This window comes from Pristiophorus japonicus, chromosome 17, assembly GCF_044704955.1.
Source record: "Pristiophorus japonicus isolate sPriJap1 chromosome 17, sPriJap1.hap1, whole genome shotgun sequence".
Classification (NCBI taxonomy): domain Eukaryota; kingdom Metazoa; phylum Chordata; class Chondrichthyes; family Pristiophoridae; genus Pristiophorus; species Pristiophorus japonicus.
This window is the reverse complement of record NC_091993.1, coordinates 25,674,635-25,700,224: the sequence shown is the minus strand read 5'-3', so window position 1 is coordinate 25,700,224 and position 25,590 is coordinate 25,674,635. Positions and strand designations below refer to the sequence as shown.

Sequence of the window (25,590 nt, the reverse complement as noted above, 5' to 3'; positions counted from 1 at the left end):
ATACTCACTGCAGCCCTACACACCCCCTTCATCGCGAGGAGCACAACATTCACTCTCACTCACAAAAAAGGAGCTCTTGTAATCTGTCCAGAAGCAGGTGCATTAAAGCTCCCCCTACCCCCATGTCTCAGCGAGTAAATGCACTGCCGGGTGTGGCACTGCGCTGGACAGACCAGAGGATCACAGGCAACGTTCCCTGTAAAGCTTTGCTTCATTGCGCACGGCCTGTTTCTTTAAGTGTGTGTTCCCTTTAAATTTCTGCGCACGCGCGCTTTGTGCACTGGAGAGCGGTCTGTGGTGACCTTACCCATTGCCGCACGGCTTAAAGGAAACATTAACCACACATACTCTCCTCCTCCCCCCATGTTTACTTAGGTAATCTTGCCCAGGACAATGGTAGGGTCACTGTAATTGTCCCAAATCCCTGAGCGAAGGACGGGGGTGGGGGAAAAGAGGATAGGTGGAATAAATAACCCAGCAGGGTTTGCTGCTCCTGATCGTCACCCAGTGGCTCCTGGTAGAAGTTGCGAGAGTGTAGCAGTGGGGCGAGGTTGGCACGTACCGTGACACAGTCTGGGGTCACACATGACAAAATGGCCAATCGGTTTCAAGGATTAACACCCGCGGAACTGCAATTCAGAAAGGAGCGCGAGAAAATTGAAGGAGGTGGGGAGTTACAAAGATGCTGTGCAGTTTTGTGATCCTGGGTAAACAGCAGGCATCAATCCTTATTCATGTGACATATGAAAATCAGGGTGCCTGTTCCTAATCTGTTTTATTCACTAATATCTGTCACGATGCTCAAATCGGTTTACTATCTCCACTTTGCGTCCCTCAAGGAGATGAAGTTCCCACGTTTTGTCTACGAGTTTAAAAAGTTCCATTGCCGCAACTGCATCTTCAACGGATGAGTGTCCTTTGAGGCTGGTCTGTGAAAGAGAAGAGGGAACCAGTTAGGGGAGGTCACGGGGTGGACAAGGTCAGCTGGTGCTGTAAGGGGGCACTTGGCTGATGCTGGGGTGCAACAACAACAACTTGTATTTATATAGTGCCTTTGACGTAGTGAAACGTCCCGAGGTGCTTCACAGGAGTATTACCTGTACAAGACAAAAAAATGTGACACTAGATCACATAAGGAGAAATTAGCGCGGGTGACCAAAAGCTTGGTTAGAGTGGTAGGTTTTACGGAATGTCTTAAAGGAGGAGAGAGAGGCAGAGAAGTATAGGGAGGGAGTTCCAGAGCTTGGGGGCCTAGGCAACAGAAGGCACGGCCACCAATGGTTGAGCGGTTATAATCAGTGATGCTCAAGAGGGCAGAATTTGCAGACATCTCGGGGGGGGGGGTTGTAGGGCTGGAGGAGATTACAGAGATAGGGAGGGGCGAGGCCATGGAGGGATGAGCATTTGGAGCTGAACAGTGGATAGTTTGGAGGAGAGGTTGGTTAGTGTATCTGATGCCCATGACACACGGCCCATTTACCTGTATCCTTTTCCCCAGCAGGTTCTGGCACAATGTCTTTAACGAAGCCCGTCTATCAGTTTTCAGCTTTGCCTTGATGATCAACAACTTGCACGATGAGGTGTCCCGTACGGCATAGTCCGAGATATCTGATTTCAGGACCCGGAAGTCCGATCTAGGATCATGGCCTACAATAATCTTCCCTTCTATAATCTTCAAAATCTGAAAGGAAACAGCAAACACTGTTAGAACTTGCATTGATACAGCCCATTCCATGTTGTCGGGACCGCCCCAGAGCGCTTCACAACCAATGGAGCACTTTTGAAGTATAATCTCTGTTGTTATGTAGGCAGACATGGTTGCCAACTTGCACACAGCAAGATCCCCGAGAGCCAACGACTGCTTAATGCTTTTTCTGCTGTTGGATAAGGGTTGAATGTTGGCCAGGACACCAGGAGGTTCCCTGTGCTCACGAAGGGTCACCGACCTGAAATGTTAACCCTGTTTCTCTCCCCACAGATGCTGCCTGACCTGCTTAGTGTCCTATAAGAACATAGGAACAGGAGGAGGCCATTCAGCCCCTCGAGCCTGTTCCGCCATTCAATAAGATCACGGCTGATCTGCGACCTAACTCCATATACCCGCATTTGGCTCATATCCCTTAATACCTTTAGTTAACAAAAAGCTATTAAAATCACAAATTTAAAATTATCAATTGCCGTTTGCAGAAGAGAGTTCCAAACTTCTACCGCCCTTTGTATGTAGAAGTGTTTCCTATTTTCACTCCTGAAAGGTCTGGCTCTAATTTTCAGACTATGCCCCCTAGTCCTAGACTCCCCGACCAGCAGGAATAGTTTCTCTCTATCCACCTGATCTGTTCCTAATTAATATCCTGAAAACTTCGATCAGATCACCCCTTAACCTTTTAAATTCTAGGGAATACAATCCCAATTTGTGTAATCTCTCCTTGCAACTTAATCCTTGAAGTCCGGGTATTGTTCTGGTAAACCCGACACTGCACTCCCTCCAAGGCCAATGTAGAGTGCCTAAGGTGTGGGGCCAGAACTGCTCTCAGCGCTCCAGGTGTGGGCTAACCAGGGCTTTGTACATCTGCAGCATAACTTCTACCCCCTTGTATTCTAGTCCTCTAGATATAAAGGTCAGCATTCTATTAGCCTTTTTGATTATTTTCTGTACCTGTTTATGATATTTCAATGATCGATGGACCTGAACCCCCAAGTCTCTTTGGACCTCCACTGTTTTTAGCTTTTCACCATTTAGAAAGTACCCTGTTCTCTCCTTTTCAGGTCCAAAGTGGATGACCTTACATTTGCCGACATTGAAATCCATTTTTGCCCCAGTTTTGTCCATTCACTTAATCCATCAATATCCGTTTGCAATTTTATGCTTTCATCGACACTGTCTACAGTGTCGCTTATCTTTGTGTCATCGGCAAATTTGGACATATGTCTTTCTATGCCATCATCTAAGTCATTAATAAATAGTGAATAGTTGTTGCCCAACACAGATCCCTGTAGGACACCACTAGTCACATCCTGCTAATTAAAGTACCTGCCCAATATTGCCACTGCTTGTGTCCTGCCACTCAGCCAATTTCCTAACCAGCTCAATAATTTGCCCTCAATTCTGTGGGTTTCTACCTTAACTCTAATGTGGGACTTTATCAAATGCCTTCTGGAAGTCCACATAAATAATATCCATAGACAGTCCCCTGTCCATTACTTTAGTCATCTCTTCAAATAATTCAATCAGGTTTGTCAGGTATGACCTTTCACAAATCCATGCTGGCTCTCTCTGATCAGCTGAACATTTGTGGTGTTGTTCAGTCACCAATCCTTAATTATAGATTCCAGCAATTTTCCGACTACAGATGTTGGACTAACTGGTCTATAATTCCCTGGTTTCCTTCTCTCGTCGTTCTTAAATAGCGGAGGGACAGGCGCAATTTTCCAATCTAAAGAGATGGTTCCTGAATCGAGAGAACTTTGGAAGATTATAGTTGGGGCATCTGCAATGTGCTCACCTATATCCTTTAAACCCCTGGGATGGAAATCATCTGGTCCTGGGGACTTGTCACTCTTCAGTGCCATTACTTTCTTCATTACTGTTATTTTACTTACGTTAATTTTATTGAGTCCCTGTCTTTAATTCAATATTAGCTTCCTTGGGATTTCCGGCATGTTATCCTCTTCTGTAAATACTGACGCAAAGTAATTATTCAGCATGTCCACCATTTCCTTATCATTGGCAATATCACCACGTTCAGTTTTTAGGTGACCAACATTGCTCCTGACTACCCTTTTCCCTAACATAATTGTAAAAATTCTTCGTATTGATTTTGATATCTCTTGCCAGTTTCTTTTCATACTCCCCTTTTGTAGCTCTGACTATCTGTTTTGTGACCCTTTGCAGCTTTGCATTCGCCGTGGTCTGTGCTATTTTTTGTATTTTGTATGGTTTTTCTTTTCGTTTTATGCTGTCCCTCACCTCTTTAGTTGTCCATGGCTGGGTTTTTTTTGCTGGTAGAGCTCTTGCCCCTCAGGGTATAAACTGGTTCTGTATCACATTAAATTATTTCTGACCACTGATATTCTGTCGTTTTACCCATTAACTGATTTGCCTAGTTGACTGTGGGCAGTCTCTGCCTCATCCTGTTGGAAGCCAGCCTTACCCAAATCTAGAACCTTAATCTCTCTTTTGCATTTGTCCCTTTCAAACATTATGTTGAACTCGATCATGTTATGATCACTATTGGATAAATGTTCACGCACAGTTAGGCTGTTAACTAAATCTGGCTCATTACTCATTACCGAATCTAATATGACTTGCCCCCTTGTTGCCTCTAGGACATAATGTTGTGGAAAACTATCCCGGACACACTCAAGACATTCACTACTTTTCTGACAGGTGCTTATCTGCTTATCCCAATCTAGTTGGAAGTTAAGAACAAAAGGGAAGGTCTGTGATAGTTTGGAAGACGAAAGATTAGAGAGACTACTCCTGCCTTCCACCCTATCTCAGACCTTCCCGTTTATTCTTCCTTCCCCCTCTTCGCGCTTGTTAAGAATCTGTTCATTCCGAACACTCCAGTTCTGACAAATGCTGCCTGACCCGCTGAGATTTCCAGCATTTTCTGTTTTTATTCCAGATTCCAGCATCCGCAGTGTTTTGCTTTTGTATATGAAAGTTACACCGAGCCCAGACCTGACCTGGGAGTCAAGGGTTATGGAGAGCGGGTGGGGAAATGGAGTTGACGCCAGGATCAAATCAGCCATGATCTTACTGAATGGCGGAGCAGGCTCGAGAGGTCGAATGACTGCCCCCTGCTCCTATTTCTTATGTTCTTATGACCTCCGCACAGAGACATCTGCTGTCCAGCAAGAGGTCACTGCTCAGAAACCAAGAGTGTAAATCCTAGTCACCTTCCTGAGGTAAGGTTATTCAACCACTCTTGGGGATGTCAGCTATTCATCAAATCTAATGACTGTCCTTTGAATAAAATTAATGAGAAGAAATTTTGAGCACCCTCAGAGCAGAGAAATTTTAAGAGGAGGTTTGATAGAGGTGTTCAAAATCATGAGGGGTCAGGACAGAGTAGAGAGAGAAACTGTTCCCACTGGCGGTAGAGTTGAGAACCAGAGGACACAGATTTAAGGCGATTGGCAGAAGAACCAAAGACGACATGAGGAAAAACTTTTTTAAGCAGTGGGTGGTTAGGATCTGGAATGCGCTGCCTGAAAGGGTGGTGGAGGCAGATTCAATTGTGGCTTTCAAAAGGGAATTGGATAAGTATCGGAAGGAAAAATCTTTGCAGAGCTACGGGGAACGAGCAGGGGACTGGGACTAGCTGAGGTGCTCTTGCAGAGAGCGGGCACGGGCTCGACGGGCCAAATGACCTCCTTCTGTGCTGTAACCCTTCAATGATTCTAGCCCAAATTTGCAATAAGTTCTTATGTCCCTGCCAAACAACTTAATTAAATGAATTAATTGTTTAAGCAATTTAGCGAGAAGGCGGTTGTGTTCATACTCTATTTGTTACAGCTCACTGGATGGGCATTAGGACCCTGCAGGAACTATTCACAGTTGCTGTATTCATTCTGGTTTGACACTCCATTTTGGGTTGTATAAAAGCACAGTTAAGTTAAGTTACATTTCTCTGGGCTCAGTTTGTCAGTTATTTACACGTACACAACATAATTTGGTGACGAGGATGACTCAAGTTAACCTTCCTACCTCCCCCGCCTTTCCTCTCCACACCCAGGGAGCCTCCAATTCAGTGGCCAAGATGGATAAAAAGTTTTTCTACCTACATCACGGCGAGTGGGTTAGACGGCGACAACGTAACACCAGCTCGCCGGCGTGCAATACTTATCTACTGCCTCGGCACCGAAGGTCAATGTATCTTTGGCCAAATCGAAGACACGGAGTCCTACGACAAAACGGTAAGCGCCTTAGAGAAATATTTTGGGCCAAAGAAAAGTATAGTGATGGACGGATACCAATTTCGTCAAAGGGAGCAAGGGAAAGGTGAATCAATCAAACAGTACATTATTTCATTAACTGAACTGGCCGCTACGTGTAACTTTGGAGCACTCGCAGAGGAAATGATTAGGGATCAAATTATTGAGAAAACAACGATTCCCCGCATTCGGGAACACTTGCCAATGGAGGATGACAAAATAACATTGGACAAAGCTACTAATTTGGCCATCCAAATTGAATCAGCGCTTTCTGATTCAAAAGCGATCAGATCCCCTGCTCCCCCTGTGCAGCAGACTGCAGCTACAGCCCGTGTGGTTCGTCCAAAGTGGAAATCACAGCAGAGACCCAGGGCTAGTAATAAGCCAGCCATTACGGATCGTGGGCTGAACTTCCACTGCTTTAACTGTGGGGACAAATCACACTCAGCAAAGAGTCCTAACTGCCCTGCACGTGGGAAGAAATGCTCTGCATGTGGTAAAATGAACCATTTTGCTCGTGTCGGTCACTCATCACAGCATATTCGACATGTGGACAACCCCGATAGTGATAAACCCAGTATGGTTTACACTGTTATTGACATTTTGCACATTAGTTCCGGCAAATTCAAGGACTGAGATGTAAACATTGACGGTATGCCTTGCTGCCTCCTCATTGACCTTGGAGCCAAAGTCTCCATATTGAGCGAGGCTGTGATCAAAACCCACTTCACGCACTGCCAACTGCAGCCCGCAACTTCCACTCTACATGTGTACTCCGACTCCAAAATGGAGGGTGATATCCGTCTCGATATACTACAAGGACATAACATTGGAGAACTTTTCCTTTTATGTCACGAAGGGACGAAGCCTCATGGGTGATGACCTTTTTGACAAGCTTGGGTTCAAAGTTTACAACCCAACCGGCACACCTGTGTACACGGCGGACTTTGACAAGCAGTATCCCTCAATCTTCACAGGGTTTGGAGTGACAACAAAATTCTGCCATCGTCCCCGCGTTGACCCTTCCGTCAAACCAGTTACACAGCGACTTACGCCGTCTCCCATTCGCGGTTCGTGACCAAGTCTCCGCAGAATTAACGCAACTCGAATCTCAGGGAATCATTGAGAGCATCGACTCCTCACCCTGGATCTCGAACTTAGTCATTGCTTGGCATAAAAATGGGGAGATCCGCCTATGCATCGACCTGAAAGAGGTCAACAAGGCCATCATCCCCGACAAGTACCCTCTTCCTACCATCGACGAACGGTCTTCAGAATTCCATGGCTCAATAGTCTTTACGAAACTCGACATGCGCCGCAGTTACCTGCAAATTACCCCTAGCGGAGGACAGCAAACCGCTCACGGCATTCACAACGTCTGTAACAGTATCGACGCATGCCCAACGGACGATCTTCTGCACCAAGTGCATTTCAGAAGACTGTCACTACTATGCTAGCAGGCATAGAGGGAGCCCTCAATCTGATTGACAATATCGTCATCCATGGACGGACAATGGAAGAACATGACCAGCGACTTCACGCAGTTATGGCTAGACTTGCTACACATAACATTACACTTAATGCCAATAAGTTTACATTCACTGCTGGAGAAATAAACTTTCTGGGCTAGAGAGTCACAGCACAAGGTGCTTGACAACAATGACGCGATCCAGCGAATGCAGGAGGCTACCAACGTCAAAGAACGGTCATCATTCCTCGGCACTTGTAACTTCTTTCTGAAGTTCATCCCGCACCACGCGCACATTGCCGAACCACTTCACAAGTTGCTGCGCAAGGATGTCTCTTGGGAATGGACAGATTCCCAGGCTCAGGCATTCACCATGCTTGAGGAGACAATCACATCCCCTCCTATCCTCGTGCACTTTGATCCGAATGCCACTACGTACGTCACCACGGATGCATCAGGCACCACCATGGGTGCTGTGCTCTCGCAATGGATTGACGGCCTGGAACTCCCAGTCGCTTTCGCCTCTCGCACGTTCTCATCTGCAGAATGTAAATACTCTACAGGGAACGCGAAACACTCGCTTGCATCTATACATGTGAATGCTGGCACATCTACCTCTCGGGCAGGAAATTTACCCTCCGTGCGGATCACCAAGCGCTAACTATGCTACTCGCTATAACTGGATCTGGGCACAGACCACTACGAATCAGCCGATGGTCAGAGCACCTTCATCAGTATAACTTTGATGTGCATTACATCGCTGGCAGTCGCAACCACGTAGCTGACATGCTCAGCCGCTTGACACCGGCTTCGTACTCTGGTGCTGACTTGTTCACAGATGACGACACATATGTCACGTCGATAATCACTCAGTCCATTAGAAACCTTGTCTCCTGTGATGAACTCAAAACCGAATCACAGTGTTGCTACGCTTCAGCACATGAGCCACTTCCTCCAGATTTCTGGAAGAGCTGAAAACCTTCCACAGACTTTGCGATGAATTTTCCGTTTGGAACGATGGCTGCCTAGTTCGTGGTGATAGAGCAGTAATTCCCAAGTCGCTCCAACAGTGCATTCTCTCATTGGCACATGATGGACACCCTGGCATTGTCCGCATGAAGCAGAGATGTGGTGATTCAGTATGGTGGCCTGGGATTGACACTCGCATCGAGGAGTTTGTCTCACACTGCGAAGCATGCAGTCTGAGCGAAAAGGCCACAAACATCCGACCAGCGCCAATGAAGCCCATTCCATGGCCACAAACACCATGGCAACAACTTCAGTTGTATATCTTCGGTCCAGTTGACACAGCTCCAGAGCACCAGCGTTTCCTTGTTGTAGTACATGACCTGCATTCCAAATGGCCCAAAATCGCTACAAGTTCAGTGACCTCATCAACGATCGTCACTATTCTGCAGCGTATGTTCACAAGATGGTGCCTCCCAGCGGTCATAATCACTGACAATGGACCACAGTTTGTGTCCGACCAGTTCGCGGATTTCCTCACTCGCCATGCTATCGAGCATCGCCTTACTGCTCAGTATAATCCTCAAAGCAACAGAGGTGTTGAGTGTTTTAACCGCGTCATCAAAGAGGGTTTGAAAGCCAACCTCGCAGCAGGCCAAACATTCGATGACGCGGTTCAGACCATTCTCCACAATACCATTCGACAAAGCACTCGCTAACGGGGAAGACACCTGCTGAGCTCATGATTGGGCAGAATCTTCACTGACTACTGAACATTCTCAAACCCCCAGCCAAACCTAGCGCGAAGATAACCACACTCGCATCCCAGATTTCGGAACGCCAACGAAAAGTGAAGTCATACACTGACACAAAAGCCCCAACTGAAGAACGGAGATTGGGTCAGAGTTAAGCGCCCAAACCGTAGTCATAAGCTCGCATCTTCACTTTCGCCTCCAAAACAGATCAGGCGAAAGTTCAGCCCTCACACCTACGAGCTCAATGATGGAACTCGATGGAACGCTCGTAGACTGATCCCAACTCACAGGCCAACAGGATGGAACAGAGGCACCATTCTGTTTCCCAACCGAAAACCTCGATCAAACACTGCAAGCTCCACGCCGGTCTAAGCGTATCAGAACATGGCCTGGCTAGCTCAAAGACTTTGTCTGTACATAGATTGTGATTTTAAAAAGGGGGGAAATATGTAGTGTTCATACTCTATTTATTTGTTACAGCTCACTGGACGGGCATTAGGACCCTGCGGGAGCTATTCATAATTGCTGTATTCATTCTGGTTCATGCCGGTTTGAGACTCCATTTTGGGTTGTATATAAGCACAGTTAAGTTACATTTCTCCTGGCTCAGTTTGTCAGTTATTTACACGTACACAACAAAGGCCAGTCCATGAAGAGGAAAATCCACCCAGACGGACTGTTCACCTTCCCTCCTCCGAGCTCGGGTCGCTGTGATTATCAGACCAGTTATTAGGGCTCAGTTTATTGATAACTCTTAGAGTCTTCAGCAAGGACTCCCCCTGAGCATTCTCATTTAAGGAGAAACAATATTGCAGGGATGTGGGGAAAGAGTGGGAGGGAGTGGGACTAACTGGATTGCTCATCGAAAGAGCCTGCGCAGACTCGATGGGCCGAATGGCCTCCTTCTGTGCTGCACTGATCTATGATTCTATTCTAAGTCTCGCCTTGTAGCTCTTGCCTTGCCTGCACACCTGTATCAGTTAAGGTACTCACCCCCTGCCTGTTCCCACTCCCCCTCTCCCCGGACCCTCTCAAAGCTAGGGTGTCCTCCCTGTGGGATAATAAACGGAAAGGTTGAGCAGCTCCTGTACCCAGAGAGTGGCGAGAATGTGGAACTCGCTGCCACAGGGAGTGGCTGAGGCGAATAGTATCGATGCTGTTAAGGGGCGGTTAGATAAGCAGATAAGGGAGAAGGAAATAGAGGGTTATGCTGACAGATTTAGACAAGGAAAGACGGGAGGAAACTCCAGCCAAGGGCGGATTAACCACGGGGCTGCAGCCACAGGCCCAGCAAATAAATGTAGGAAAAAAAATATAAGGCCTCCCAAACTGGCTGAATAGAATCGACAATGAGGGGAAAAACAAGAGAGGAAAAAATTGTTTATTGGCCCAACGTGTACATACCTATTTTTGCAGAGACAAGATCTTTACTATTTGTGTGTTATTATTTAACTGTGTTATATATGTTAATATATAAATATATTATATTAATATTTGTTCAGGTTCATTACATTACGCATAAATATAACAAATTACTGTGGTCGACTTATACTATATTATATTAATATATTATAGTATAAATCTACTGTAGTGATTGGTTATTACATTTATACGTCATGTAATGAACATGAACAAACATAACTTATAGGTCCATTTGTTCAGTTTGCCCCAGGTACATCACCCTTAATCCAGCCCTGGCTCGAGTGGAGCATAAACACCTGCATGGACTGGTTGGGATGAATGGCCTGTTTCTGTGCCATATATCCGATGTAAAAGCAGGAGCTCTGCATTATGGTTACACGGTGACTCAAACTTAAGGGTTAAGATGGGCAACATGGGCTCAATGGACTTGACCAAGGGACATGCAATGAGACAACGCTCCTGCCATCTCCCAGGAGAGATTGACCAATTTGCGGGAGGTTGGCTTGCCTATGATTTCAGTTGCAGAGGTCTCAATTTCTTTTTAAAATAACAAATGTGTCTACATTAAGCAGGTACCATTATTTGTGGTGGGTTCGGAGAACAGGATGCAGCGAGATGCAAGTACAAGAATGTCAACAGCGTGTATTTATAGAACGCCTTTAGTGCAGTAAAATGTCCCAAGGCGCTTCACAGGATCGTAATCAGACGGAAAAAGTCAGAGCAAAACACACACAGAGGGAGAGACGGAGCGAGGGAGGCAGGGATACACAACAGCAGAAAGATTTAGAACCTGTGAGAAAGTAGTTCCCTACTCCCTCACAACCCGATGGGTATCAGACGGCTGACTGCCCCAGTCATTAACCAATTGTTTTATTTAGTTATGGAAGTTATGCTAAACCTGTATCGAACCTTGGTTAGACCGCACTTAGAGCACTGCGTACAGTTCTGGACGCCATATTATAAAACGGATATTGAGGCACTGGAGAGGGTGCAGAGAAGATTTACAAGGATGATACCAGAAATGCGTGCTTTTACATATCAGGAAAGGATGAACAGGCTGGGTCTCTTTTCTCTTGAAAAAAGGCTAAGGAGTGACCTAATAGAGCTCTTTAAAATTATGAAAGGTTTTGATCGAGTGGATACAGAGACAGCGTTTCCACTTGTGGGGAAGAGCATAACTAGAGGCCATCAATATAAGACAGTCACCAAGAAATCCAATAGGGAATTCAGAAGAAACTTCTTTAGTCAGAGAGTGGTGAGAATGTGGAACTTGCTGCCACAGGGAATGGTTGAGGCGAATAATATCGATGCATTTAAGGTGCGGTTAAATAAGTATAAGGGAGAAGGGAATAGAGGGTTATGCTGATAGATTTAGATGAGGAAAGACAGGAGGAGGCTCGAGTGGAGCATAAAACCCGGCACGGACTGATTGGGCTGAATGGCTTGTTTCTGTGCGGTATATCCGATATAATCCTGTGTATAACGGGCCTGGTTGTCAACAAGCTCAACATTTTATGCACATGTGTTCTGTTTACTCATTGTTCACATTGCGCTGATGGTTTCAACAAGAAGGATACGTTTGGGCGTAACCTTCCTCGGCACCCTGAGGAAGGGTCCTTATTTTTCCAGTTTTAAGTACAGGTTGAACCTCCCTTATCCAGAACTCCCTTATCCACAACCACCCCTCGTCCAGAACCATTCCCGGCCACCGAGTGGCGCATGTGCAGAACTCCGACATGAACAAATTGAAGTCCTTCCTCGCTGCCGACGGCCACAATAGCTGGCCTGACCCCGCGATCCACCGCCCCCTCGCATCTCTCTGCCGCACTCCCAGCCCCGATATCCCCTTGCTCACTACATATACCATCCAATTTAAAGTGGCCACCCCTCATCCAGAAAAATCCCTTATCCAGAACAGGCCAGGTCCCGAGGGTTCCGGATAAGGGAGATTTAACCTGTACCAGCTGTGTGCTTGCAGCGCTTTCTGTTTTAATTTCAGCCGTGTGTGGATTTATCACTTTCACTTTACCTCAAAAAACATTTTGAACCCATTTTCTTCCAGGAAGGAAAAAGAACTTGCATTTGTACAGCACCGCTCACAGCCTCAGGATGCCCCAAAGCACTTTACAGCCAATGAAGTGTAGTCACTGTTGTAATGTAGGGAAAGTGATCCTAAACTGGATGCTGCGTCTTTGAGTATATTCAAGGCTGAGATCGATGGATTTTTGGAGTCTAGGGGAATTGAGGTCTGTTATGTATTGATGTGTGTATCGTCCTGGTACCTTAAATGTAATATAAGCACAATGGTACACCACAGAGGGCGCTGTGGTGGGAAACCTGGAAGTACCTGCAACAGGCACTATAAAAGGCTGACCACCACACCCGAGAGGCACTCTGGAGCTGAATAAAGGACGAAGGTCACAGCAGTTAGATCAACACCAGATCGTGTGGAGTCAATGATTTGTGCGCTACATACACCACAAGGTCGATGATCAGCCATGATCTTATTGAATGGCGGAGCAGGCTCAAGGGGCCATAAGGCCTGCTCCTAATTCTTGTGTTCTTTTGCTGATCCCTTGCCTCTCGCTGTGTCCTGTATGTTGCGGCCATTTTGCTTATATTCCCATTACTTATTTCCCTGCCCCAGGGTCATTGAGCTGCGTTTGTCCACATTAAACGTCTGCATCGCCAGCCCAATCCTCCAACCGATTCTGGCCCCTCTGTGTTCGGTCATTTTGTTCCCCATTATGTAGAGGTCTCCCTACCCCCCGCCCTTCCTCCTCCCCCAGTTTCATATCAGGAAACTTAGTCACTTTGTTTCTGCTCCCATTTCCAAATCGGTTCCCTTCAGCTTCAAATCCGCAGTCTTTGAAAATCCGAACTTGGTGTCACGCGCCTTGTGGCTCACCTCATCTCCTCTCCGACAGTGTCAGTGAACCTCCCTAGGGGCCTGCACTGGGTCTGTCCATAAGAGTGTCAGCTGTGGCTCAGTGGGTAGCACACTCGTCTCTGAGTCAGAAGGTTGTGGGTTCAAGTCCCACTCCAGGGATCTGAGCACATAAATCTAGGCTGGCACTCCCAGTGCAGTGCTGAGGGAGCCTCCGCTGCACTGTCGGAGGTGCCGTCTTTCAGATGAGACGTTAAATGTCTGCTCTTTCAGGTGGGCATAAAAGATCCCATGGCACTATTCCGAAGAGCGGAGGGGGTTATCCCCGGTGTGCTGGCCAATATTTAGCCCTCATTCACCATAACAAAAACAGATTACCTGGTCATATCTGTTTGTGGGAGTTTGCCGAGTGCAATTGCCTGCTGGGTTTCCTACATTACAACAGTGACTACACTCCAAAAGTATTTAATTTGCTGTAAAGCACTTGGGGACGTCCTGAGGCTATATAAATGCAAGCCTTTCTTTCAGTAAAGTTAATCGTAGTTACTGATTTATTTAGAGATTTCCCTTTAAGAAAGTAAACCAGAGGAAAGACTGCTGTTGAATCACATCGTAACGACTACACTGTTTAAATGCGTGAAAAGGTGAAGCTTACCTCCTCCCTGGCGATATGATACGACAAAGCAGTATCCATATCTGATGGACGAATCCCACTCACTGGGGTCCTGAAATCAACTATCTTCCCATCTGGTTTAACAAATTTGTCATAGATCACGGTCCCGCAGTAGTCCACAATGCTGCAGCGTGCTAGACCGCTCTCACAGCCGTGGGGGCCAAGACCCACCATCTCGCAATCAATGGCAACGTACTTTGAAGGATCCACCATCTTTCAGTCCGCAAGGCTTCCAGCTGCGCCCTCAACCTGCAGCCAACTCAAACCGAAACAGCAACTCTCTCCTTTCTTTTTTATGCACTTCTCTTTCCTCACCCAGCTAGTTTCGTTCGAGGGCGTCACCTTTGCACTGAATACTTGCCTGCAGGCAAGAAAAAAAAACAAACGCAAATTTCAACAGAGCAGCTTTGAGCCTTGTGTCACCATTTCCTGCTCTGTGTCGGGACAAAGTTGTGGCCAATCAGCAACAGAGCCTACATACACCCACACCTTAACAGTGGCCATGGTTACGCTGTTGTCTTATTTGCTTATGGTTATGTTGGCTTGCTATGGCACGATCACGAGCAGAAACCTCTACCACAAAAATGTTTCTTTTTGTTACACAGCACCAGATCCTTTCTGCTGAGTCACCGCCACCCCCCCCCCCCCCCACCCAGAAGGTTGGCACCCAAACCCAGCTCGCAAACACCCGCCTCGATCGCCTTCCTCTTGCTCGTTATGCCACTGAGTCTAATTAGCATACCGCCCCTCCCCCCCCCCCCCCCCCGCGGCTCATTAGCTTTCTCCCTGTGGACAGCAATTAGTGACACGCGCGTGCACGCACACAAGCACGCTCATTGAGGTCGTATAGCGAGGGCCGGAAATGCTGCAAGGGCGAAGATAAGCTTGGGTGTGTTCTTCCTTAGCACATTGGGGTTCTGAAGCTGGGCCCCCGCCCTAACAGCAAACCCTATCGTTCCAATTCCAAGTACCAGCTGGCCTGCTAAGCACTTTGTTTTTATTTCAGCCTGTGGCTTTTTTTTTCTCAAATCTTTTCTCTATCTCAGAAACATTTCGAACCCATTTTCTTCCTATCACGTTTGCAGCCGGTTTGCGTTTGATGATTAAGTACGTTCGACATCCGGCTCCCTGAACATCAACATTTGTGAACGGCACCGCATGGTGCTGCTACTGAGTCCCACACGTCAGAGGGCTAAAAGTCACTGTGTTTTATCACTGATTCACTGATTAACACCACCTCCAGTCAAAATTCCCCTCCAGCACAATTCTTATCAACTGATTCACGCACAGGAATTTAACACCAGGGCAGTAAAAATAGCAAAGGATTTCAGGCTGCTCCCGAGTTCTATCCCTAATCTGTGCTGAGCTCAGGTGAGAGAGTCCAGAACAAGGTTAGAGCCCGGCCGTTCAGGGCTGCTGTCAGGAAGCACTTCTTCACACAAAGGGTGGTGGGAATCTGGAACTTTCTCTGCAAAAAGCTGCTGAGGCCAGGGGAGGGGAGGGTAAATTGAAAATTTCAAAACTGAGATTGATAGATTTTTGGTGGGCAAGGCTATTAAGGGTCACAGTACCAAGTGAGTTAAGATGCAGATCAGCCATCTGCATCTTATGTTCCTATGTTCCTTGCCGTCTTCCGATGAGGTAACTCATCTCTGCTGCGTAATGGTGGGGACATCACTTTTGAGCTTAAAGTCCCCAGTTTGTTGTTTGTGGAGGGGACGAGCTGTACTAATCAGCCAAGCCTCCTGTACAAGCTCCGCCCCCACCCCCTCGCTGGTGCCTTTGAGTCTGTTGAAGGCTCCACCTTCCTCAAATGGACTCTTCTCCATCATCATCATCATCATAGACAGTCCCTTGAAATTGTGTTCTGCGTGAGTTAAGTGACTGAACAGTCCACAATGGGAATTACAGTCTCTGTCACAGGTGGGAAAACAGTCCAGGCGAAGGAGCGATGAGAGATTGTAGAGCGACGTGATCGGGGCCCAGGGGAGGCGCGAGTTCGGGGCCCAGAAGAGGCGAGGGCCCAGGGGCAGCACGAGCCAGCCCACACTGCGATATGTGTGCGCACTAGGGCCGTGCAGCAGAGCAGGTCTCCAGTCGTCTTGGTTAACCCTCGCCACTGCACTAAGACCAAGCTCTGTCAAGCCCGTGTGGTGACTGATGTGCAACGGCCACCGCACGTTAAAAAAATCCACGCACAGGCATCTTGACCCTTCAGGTCAGGTCCTTCATTGAAACACCTGTGAACTTCTTGACGTGGAAGCAAGTCATCCTCGATTCGAGGGACTGCCTATATGATATGATAATGAAGGAAAGGGTGGGTGTGACTGGTTTGCCGCACGCTCCTTCCGCTGCCTGCGCTTGGTTTCTGCACGCTCTTGGTGACGAGACTTGAGGTGCTCAGTGCTCTCCCAGATACACTTCCTCCACTTAGGGTGGTCTTTGGCCAGGGATTCCCAGGTGTTGGTGGGGATGTTGCATTTTATCAAGGAGGCTTTGAGGGTATCCTTGAAACGTTTCCTCTGCCAACCTTGGGCTCGCTTGCCGTGCAGGAGTTCCGAGTACAGCGCTTGTTTTAGGAGTCTTGCGTCACGCATGCGAACAATGTGGCCCGCCGAGCGGAGCTGGTCGAGTGCGGTCAGTGCTTCGATGCCATCGGTGTTACACAGCCTCAAATGGTTCCTGGATATAAGTACAAGAGTAAAGACATTTTATTGCAATTATATAGGGCCCTGGAGAGACTACACCTGGAGTAGTGTACACAGTTTTGGTCTCCTTACCTAAGGAAGGATATACTTGCCATAGAGGGTGTGCAACGATGGTTCACCAGACTGATTCCTGGGATTTTAGAACTGAGATGAAGAGAAACCTCTTCACTCAGAGGGTGGTGAATCTTTGGAATTCTCTACCCCAGAGGGCTGTGGAGGCTCAGTCTTTGAGTATATTCAAGCCAAAGATCGATAGATTTTTGGATATTAAGGGAATCAAGGGATAAGGGGACCGGGCGGGAAAGTGGAGTTCAGGTCGATTCCATGATCTCATTGAACGGCGGAGCAGGCTCGAGGGCCCAAATGGCTGACGCCTGCTCCTAATTTTTATGTTCTTTCTCCTCCCATGTTGCCAGTCACCTCTGGTGCACCCTCGGCCCCTCCCTCTTCAGCATGTGCATACCACCAACTCGGCCACACTAATGGAAGCATGGTCAGCTTTCACACACAAGCTGGTGAAACTGAGCTCTACATCACCATCTCCTCCATTGACCTCTCAGCTGTTGCCATCGTCTCCAGCTGCCAATCCGACTCAAGCCCGGGATGAGTCAAGACTTCCTCCAACTTAACTGAGGCAGTCTTCCTGGGCTCCCAGAAATACCTCGTCTCCTCTGGCTCTCAACCCAACCTCCCTCCCCAGCTGCCGTCAATGACTAGGCCCAGAGGTGTGGAAAGTCCCCTATTTTGCTCAATCCCTGCGTTTGGATTCCTCCCTCACCGCCTGATCCGGTGAATAAAACCAGCTGCAACATCACCTGCCCAGCCTCGTACGTCTTGGCCTCCACTGCCAAGACCCTCAACTGAATTTCGATCAGCTCGAGGCTTGATTTCCCCCAAGCTCTCCTTGCTTGCTTCCTTTCACCATTCGCAAGCCACAAGACTTCAAAAATGCTGCAACCTGTCCCGCCCGGGGACCCCTGTCCTTGCAGGGCCTTGTGTGCGAGAGAATGGACAGCGAGATTCTCAGATTCCTCCACTATCTTGCCCCATCCCTACCTCTAATCTGGCGTTGACTTCAGGATCTGCCAAAGAGCAACTGGCCTCTGACTAAGCTCAGAAAGGCATTGCCAATTAGATCCTGTGGGTTTAAAGGGGAGCAACAGATTGCACTAAACTGGACCATAGCAGCAGATTAACAGGTAAAATGGTTTAGTGCTCTTCACAAAAGAGGGCATTCCACAATTTACCAGGAGCAATGCCACCGAAGATAAGAACATAAGAATTAGGAACAGGAGTAGGCCATCTTGCCCCTCGAGCCTGCTCCGCCATTCAACAAGATCATGGCTTATCTGGCCGTGGACTCGGCTCCACTTACCCGCCCGCTCCCCGTAACCCTTAATTCCCTTATTGGTTAAAAATCTATCTATCTGTGACTTGAATACATTTAATGAGCTAGCCTCAACTGCTTTCTTGGGCAGAGAATTCCACAGATTCTGGGAGAAGAAATTCCTTCTCAACTTGGTTTTAAATTGGCTCCCCCTTATTTTGAGGCTGTGCCCCCTAGTTCTAGTCTCCCCGACCAGTGGAAACAAACTCTCTGCCTCTATCTTGTCTATCCCTTTCATTATTTTAAATGTTTCTACAAGATCACCCCTCATCCTTCTGAACTCTAACGAGTAAAGACCCAGTCTACTCAATCTATCATCATAAGGTAACCCTCTCATCTCCGGAATCAGCCTAGTGAATCGTCTCTGTACCCCCTCCAAAGCTAGTATATCCTTCCTTAAGTAAGGTGACCAAAACTGCACGCAGTATTCCAGGTGCGGCCTCATCAATACCCTATACAGTTGCAGCAAGACCTCCCTGCTTTTGTACTCCTTCCCTCTCGCAATGAAAGCCAACATTCCATTCGCCTTCCTGATTACCTGCTGCACCTGCAAACTAACTTTTTGGGATTCATGCACAAGGACCCCCAGGTCCCTCTGCACCTCAGCATGTTGTAATTTCTCCCCATTCAAATAATATTCCCTTTTACTGTTTCCCACCCCCCCCCACCCCCCCCCCCCCCAAGGTGGATGACCTCACACTTTCCGACATTGTATTCCATCTGCCAAACCTTAGCCCATTCGCTTAACCTATCTAACCCATTAATATCGATAAAAGGTGAATGAGTGTGTGACATAATCTGAGCCCATCAATTCAATTCCAATCTTTAACTGACTCCCGGACATTATTCCACATATAAATCCTCCAAACCTATTGATTCGATTCCAGTCTGTCACTTACTCCCAGATTACGATCCAGGGCCTCTCAAAGTCATTTTCCTTCAAGCCCAACACACACAGGAGAATTCCCATAGGCAAGCCCATGCTTACTACAAATTCAAGCACAACATGGTGAGCGCAACATAAGGAATAGGAGCAGGAGTAGGCCACCTGGCCCCTCAGGCCTGCTCCGCCATTCAATCATGATCATGGACTCAGCTCCACTTCCCTGCCTGCTCCCCATAACCCTTTACTCCCTTATCGCTCAAGAATCTGCCTATCTCCACCTTAAATATATTCAATGACCCAGCCTCCACAACTCTCTGGGGCAGAGAATTCCATAGATTTACAACCCTCAGAGAAGAAATTCCTCCTCATCTCAGTTTTAAATGGGCAGCCCCTTATTCTGACACTATGTCCCCCTAGTTTTAGTTTCCCCTATGAGTGGAAACATCCTCTCTGCATCCACCTTATCGAGCCCCCTCATTATCTTGTATGTTTCAATATCACCTCTCATTCTTCTGAACTCCAATGAGTATAGGCCCAACTTGCTCAACCTATCTTCATAAGTCAACCCCCTCAACTCCAGAATCAACCTAGTGAACCTTCTCTGAACAGCCTCTAATGCAAGTATATCCTTCCTTAAATACGGAGACCAAAACTGTGCACAGTATTCTAGGTGTGGCCTCACCAATACCCTATACAGTTGTAGCAGGACTTCTCTGCTTTTATACTCTAGCCCCCTTACAATAAAGGCCAACATTCCATTTACTTTCCTCATTACTTGCTGTACCTGCATACTAACTTTTTGTGTTTCATGCACAAGGAGCCCCAGGTCCCTCTGTACTGCAGCACTTTACAATTATTTTCCATTTAAATTATAATTTGCTTTTCTATTTTTTCAGCCAACGTGGATAACCTCACATTTTCCCACATTAATCTCCATCTGCCAAATTTTTGCCCACTCACTTAGCCTGTCTATATCCCTTTGCAGATTTTGTGTTTCCTCCTCACAATTTGCTTTCCCACCCATCTTTGTATCATCAGCAAACTTGGCTACATTACATTCGGTTTCTTCATCCAAGTCATTAATATAGATTGCGGCAACCCACTAATCACTATTGGGGCAGCAAGTCCTGGGCCAAGAGATCCAGTAGGATTTCCACCACACATCTCCCATTGCTTCAGAGTGATGAGGTGTCAGGCCAGACACTTTCATAGTAAATGACAACTACTGAACAGGTTTATTCACCAAGTCATTTACAGTAGCATGTGATAACAACAACTAGTTAAGAGACAATCCTAATACCACGGCAGCTTTGTGCCAGTTCATGAAACGGATACACAAAAAAATGCAAATCAGTAAGTTCCTTTGAAGGGCTTTCGTTCAGGTCTTTCAAATAAACAATATGCACTTCTCAGAAGCAACCACCCGATTCTTAGAATTACATGGCTTATTGTACCCTGCCTCCTTGGTCAAAACTATAACTAACTGGTTGATCAACATTGTCCAATCCTTCTACCCTTCTAAATACAATTGCTGCTTTAAGAGCTATGAGTTACTTGGACAAGAAACAGCCAGCTCAACAGTACACAAAGCATGCCAATGGCCACTCTTTCGGATAAGACATTAAACCAAGACCACGTCTGCCCTCTCAGGTGGACGTAAAAGATTCCACGGCACTATTTCGGAACCCGGAGGACAAAGGACCAGAAAATCCAGCCCCTACTATCTAAAGTCCTCGAGTAGATTCCAGCCCATAGCTCACTTCTGGGTATGTGTGATTCTCTATTCTGCAGATATTCTTTTTTGCATGACTTATATTTCCATAATGTTTATTGTGATTTGCTTACGATCCAGAAGCGATAAAGAAGTGTTGATTACTGGGAGTGCATGCACAGGGGATACAGGGCTGGTACAAATGAACACGATAGGGGGAATAGGGGGGAGAGGGTGGGTGAGCTTATGGTGAGATTGCCAATCTTCTGTTGAGAACAGGAAGTCATACAAAATTCTTACAGGGCTTGACAGGGTAGATGCAGGGAGGATGTTTCCCCTGGCTGGGGAGTCTAGAACCAGGGGTCACAGTCTCAGAATAAGGGGTCGGCCATGTAGGACTGAGATGAGGAGAAATTTCTTCAGAGGGTGGTGAATCTTTGGAATTCTCTACCCCAGAGGGCTGTGGAGGCTCAGTCGTCGAGTATATTCAAGACAGAGATCAATAGATTTTTGGATATTAAGGGAATCAAGGGATTTGAGGATGGTGCAGGAAAGTGGAAATTCGGGAGAAGATTAACCATAATCTTATTGAATGGCGGAGCAGGCTCGAGGGGCCGAATGGCCTACTCCTGCTCCTATTTTCTATGTTTCTATGAGTAGAGCGCTTGCTTTGGGAGTCTTGTGTCCGGCATGCGGACAATGTGGCCCGCCCAACGGAGCTGGTCGAGTGTGGTCAGTGCTTTGATGCTGGGGATGTTGGCCTGATCGAGAACACTGACATTGGTGCGTCTGTCCTCCCAGGGGATTTTGCAGGATCTTGCGGAGGCTGCGCTGGTGGTACTTCTCCAGCGATTTGAGGCGTCTGCGCTATATGGCCCATGTCTCTGAGCCATACAGGAGGGCGGGTATCAGTACAACCCTGTAGACCATAGTCACTGTTGTAATGTGGGGAAATGGAGGTGCTGATGGATCAGATGACAGGGGTTGAAGCAGAGCTCAGAGTGCAGCCAAAAACTGAGGCGTTTCAACTCTGGATAAGCAAACAGAAAGCAAGATACAACTTATCTTCCTTTACGATCGGCACAAATTGTTCTCGAGAGAATAAAACCACAGGGTCACTGACGTTTATTGGACTAGAACCATACATCTTGCTGTGCCAGTCACTATCTAACATGATCTGACATCCTCCAGCATGAAAGCACCAATGTTTGAGCTCTTATTCTAACACTAATAATCACCCGTTTACCACAAATAATCCGGTCGCCTCCACGGTCATTTTTTTTTCAGTGTCATCCTACAAACTACCCCATTCACTAAATTCCAACTTCTTCATTTGCCATACTGGGATTTGAATTCTCGACCTCTGGGTTGCTGGCCCACTACCATACCCTTTCAAATGACCAAAACACCCATTGGAAATTGAGCATGGGGATGCCTGCGCAGTTCAATGGTTAAAGATTGAAAGGACGGGGGGGGAGGGGGGGGGGGTGGGAGTTGATCCAACTTAAAATGATTCGATGGGGTAACTATTTCCTCTGTTGGGGGAATCCAGAACAAGGTGGCAAATTTAAAATTAGATCTAGGCCAGTCAGGAAGCACTTTTTCCACACACAGCGCAGCGGAAATCTTGAACTCTCCCCAGGCTGAGGGTTCTAAGTCAATTGACTTTAAAGGCTGAGATCAATAGATTTTTATTAGGGATGGGCCTCAATAGATATGGAGCAAAGAATATACGCGCCCTGGGAGAATTAAAGACTTGCATTTCTATAGCGCCTTTCATGACCACAGCATGTCCCAAAGTGCTTTACAGCCAATGAAGTCACTGTTTGTAGTGTAGGGAAACGCAGTAGCCAATTAGCGCACAGCAAGCTCCCACAAACAATGTGACAATGACCAGATAATCTGTTCTAGTGATGTTGATTGAGGGATAAATATTAGCCAGGACATCTGGGAGAACTCCCCTGTTATTCTTCAAAATAGTGGCCATGCGATCTTTTAGGTCCACCTGAGGGGGCAGACGGGGCCTCAGTTTTAACGTCTCATCCGAAAGACAGCACCTCCAACTGTGCAGCACTCCCTCAGAGTGCCAGCCTAGATTTCTGTCATGGTAAAATCATTTGGGACAATCAAAACATTTAAATGAATAAATGCATCACCTCAGGGAGTGTTTGACACTGACGTTCAGTTCCTAAAATGGAAGATGATCCACTTTCCAGCATTGCAGATGTAACCTCCACAGGCAAAGTGACAAGTCACAAATCCTGATTCTGGGATCATCAATGAAGATAAGTTGTTCAGATGCAAGAGGGAGACAGAAGGGATAGGGTGAGGTGGGGCACGGGGCTAATGCTTCTGGGACCCCAAAAATCCTTTCCGGTTTTGAAAGATTCTTGTTTAAACCAACATAAAATCTTCCACCGGATGTGACTTCTTTGATTCACCATGGAATCAACTGAAAATCCCGCTCCAGGTCCATCCACTTCAAGGCAAAAATTGAATGACTCAGTCCTGTTCCATCCAGCCTGACAGCAACTCAAACATGGATCTCACAGCCCACTCCAACACCATGTGGCTTGCTGCTGCATAAGAACATGACATAAGAAATAGGAGCAGGAGTAGGCCATACAGCCCCTCCAGCCTGCTCTGCCATTTATTAAGATCATGGCTGATCTTTGACCTCAACTCCAGCTTTGCACCTGATCTCCATATCCCTTGATTTCCCTAAAGCAGGAGTGTCAAACTCAATCGGATAGCGGGCCGGTTTGGATTCAAATACACCTCTCGCGGGCCACACAGTTGGGCTTATGAAAATGAAAAGCATAATACGGTATTAATTTACCCAACATCGGCTGTATAAGAACGGTAGCTAAATTCACGTCAACAGCCCAAGCAATGTCAAAACACAATGAATAAAATGATTTGTATAGTTACTCACTTAGTGCTGCGGTTACTTGCTTCCTGATGCCGGACACCTCTTTGTTTGGAGCACTTACCAATTCGCTGCAGGACTTGCCGACTCGCTCGCTCCCTTGACCCCCCAGGACTCGCAGGGCCCCAACTCGCTCCCTTGCGTGGAGGGCCAGAGGAAGGGACTTGGTGGGGGGCTGGGTCCGGCCCGCGGGCCGTATGTTTGACACCATGTTTTGCCCTAGAGCCAAAAGTCTATCTATCTCAGCCTTAAATATACTCAACGGGGACAGCCCTCTGGGGCAGAGAATTCCAAAGATTCACAACCCTCGGAGTCAAGAAATTTCTCCCAATCTCAGTCATAAATAGCCGAACCCTTATTCTGAGACTGTGCCGCATTAGTTCTAGACACTCCAGCCAAGGCCGCCAAGCCAGCAACATTCAAACCACCCATCTCAGTTCAGATGCAGGCAAAACACTTGGGTAACTGGGTAGATTTTTTGGCTATTAAGGGTTATGGAATAGTGCAGGAAATTGGAGTTGAGGTAGATCATCAGCCATGATTTTACTGAATGGCCTACTCCTGTTCCTAATTCTTATGTTCTAACTGGTCTGTGTTTTCCCTACACAACAGTCACTGCACATCAAAGTCATTCATCGTGAAGTACTTTTGAGATATAATGAGGTGCTACATAGAAAGTGGCTATTTTACCGGCCGGTGTAACGGTGACAGCACACGGTAAAAGAAAAAAATCAACAGAGATAACACAGAAGAAAACAAATCGTTTGAAAATAATTTATTCTCTGGCAAACCAATTGGCAAAAATCATCCGAAATACTCAATGGCTAATCTGTCAGCTTTCGAATCACTGGGCGAATGTGATGCGGGGGAGGTGGAAACACAGGTTGAAAGTCGTGAACGGCAAAGTTAAGACTTGGGTCAGGGCCTCTCACTTCACAGAGAGTGAACAACACTTGAATGGACTGCTGGGCAGAGTATGAAAAAAAAACCTGTTGAATGCAATGATGGAGACGGTATGACTCTTTCTGGGTGGACAATCTACGATGGGCCAAGTGGCCTTCCCCATCTGTATCCATCTTCTAATCTTCGTGTTCAATTATTTGTGGAAAGCAACTGTAAACATTTCCAATGGAGCTCATTCCCCTGAAAGCACCATCGCTACTACAACCACTAGGCAGTTCCTCGTGACGGGGTTGTGTCCCTTCACCATCTCATTCCAATGTTGGAGCCCGATGTTACACCTCACGCAAGTGCCGTGCTTCGTAAGTGAGGCAAATTGTCATCGGGCTGTTGAACATTGTGGAGCATCACCGGCCACTGCAAACCGGTCTTCAGCCAACGCCCACCCACACGCACCCGGCTGGAGGGGGTCAAAAGGGTAGCAGTCAGGAATGGGAACGCTGGCTGATTCTGTAACACTCTCAACCTAGGGGTGCTGGAGCAATGGTATCATTCCCTAGCGACACCCCTCCCCTCCCCTAGCCCCCAGCTGGGACCAGCCACCTGAACCTTCCGAGATTAGTGAATTTTTACTAAAGATTGCACGCACTGCAGTAAAGAGACAGCAAAGTGATCAACAGAACATGCCAAGAAAACGCTGCCAATTAAACGCAGACAGCAGCGTCTGTGTACCTGCCAGGGCAGGGCCGCAACTAATCAAAACATGCCAAACCAAAGTTCAAGAGTATTCGAAACTCTTGGAAATCAATCACCCAAATGTGGCCAGGTACACTGATGATTCACCCACTTGAAGAAATCAATAATTATAGCACGCGGCTCCACACCGATACTACCAGTTTTATAAGCCTTCAATTAACTTTTAGAACAAGGAAGGAAAGAAAAATAAATAGCCTGCACG

General features: G+C 47.0%; 2 protein-coding genes across 2 annotated transcripts in view; both read right to left on the bottom strand.

The window, feature by feature from the left end:
- Window positions 1-756: 756 nt before the first annotated feature.
- LOC139227616 (interferon-stimulated gene 20 kDa protein-like) lies at window positions 757-14,727 on the bottom strand. Its single transcript, XM_070858496.1, has 3 exons — window positions 14,094-14,727; window positions 1,481-1,681; window positions 757-929 (listed from the first exon to the last, which is right to left on the bottom strand). Exons 1-3 carry the CDS (start codon window positions 14,322-14,324, stop codon window positions 783-785), a joined length of 579 nt encoding a protein of 192 aa, XP_070714597.1. The 5' UTR covers window positions 14,325-14,727; the 3' UTR covers window positions 757-782.
- The window catches only part of LOC139227615 (apoptosis-enhancing nuclease-like), a 26,731-nt gene continuing 15,530 nt past the window's right edge, over window positions 14,390-25,590 (bottom strand). Inside the window, exon 5 of the transcript XR_011587443.1 lies at window positions 14,390-14,472. The gene's annotated coding sequence lies outside the window, so the exon portion shown is untranslated. The remainder of the gene's footprint in view (window positions 14,473-25,590) is intronic.

Bases quoted from the DNA above. Each gene is read 5' to 3' on its own strand.
- LOC139227616 (XM_070858496.1), bottom strand. From the start codon at position 14,324: ATGGTGGATCCTTCAAAGTACGTTGCCATTGATTGCGAGATGGTGGGT. The intron at 1,682-14,093 runs GTAAGCTTCACC...GTTTCCTTTCAG, and splicing joins ATCATATCGCCAGGGAGGAG to ATTTTGAAGATTATAGAAGG. The intron at 930-1,480 runs GTAAATGGGCCG...TCTCTTTCACAG, and splicing joins TGCTGGGGAAAAGGATACAG to ACCAGCCTCAAAGGACACTC.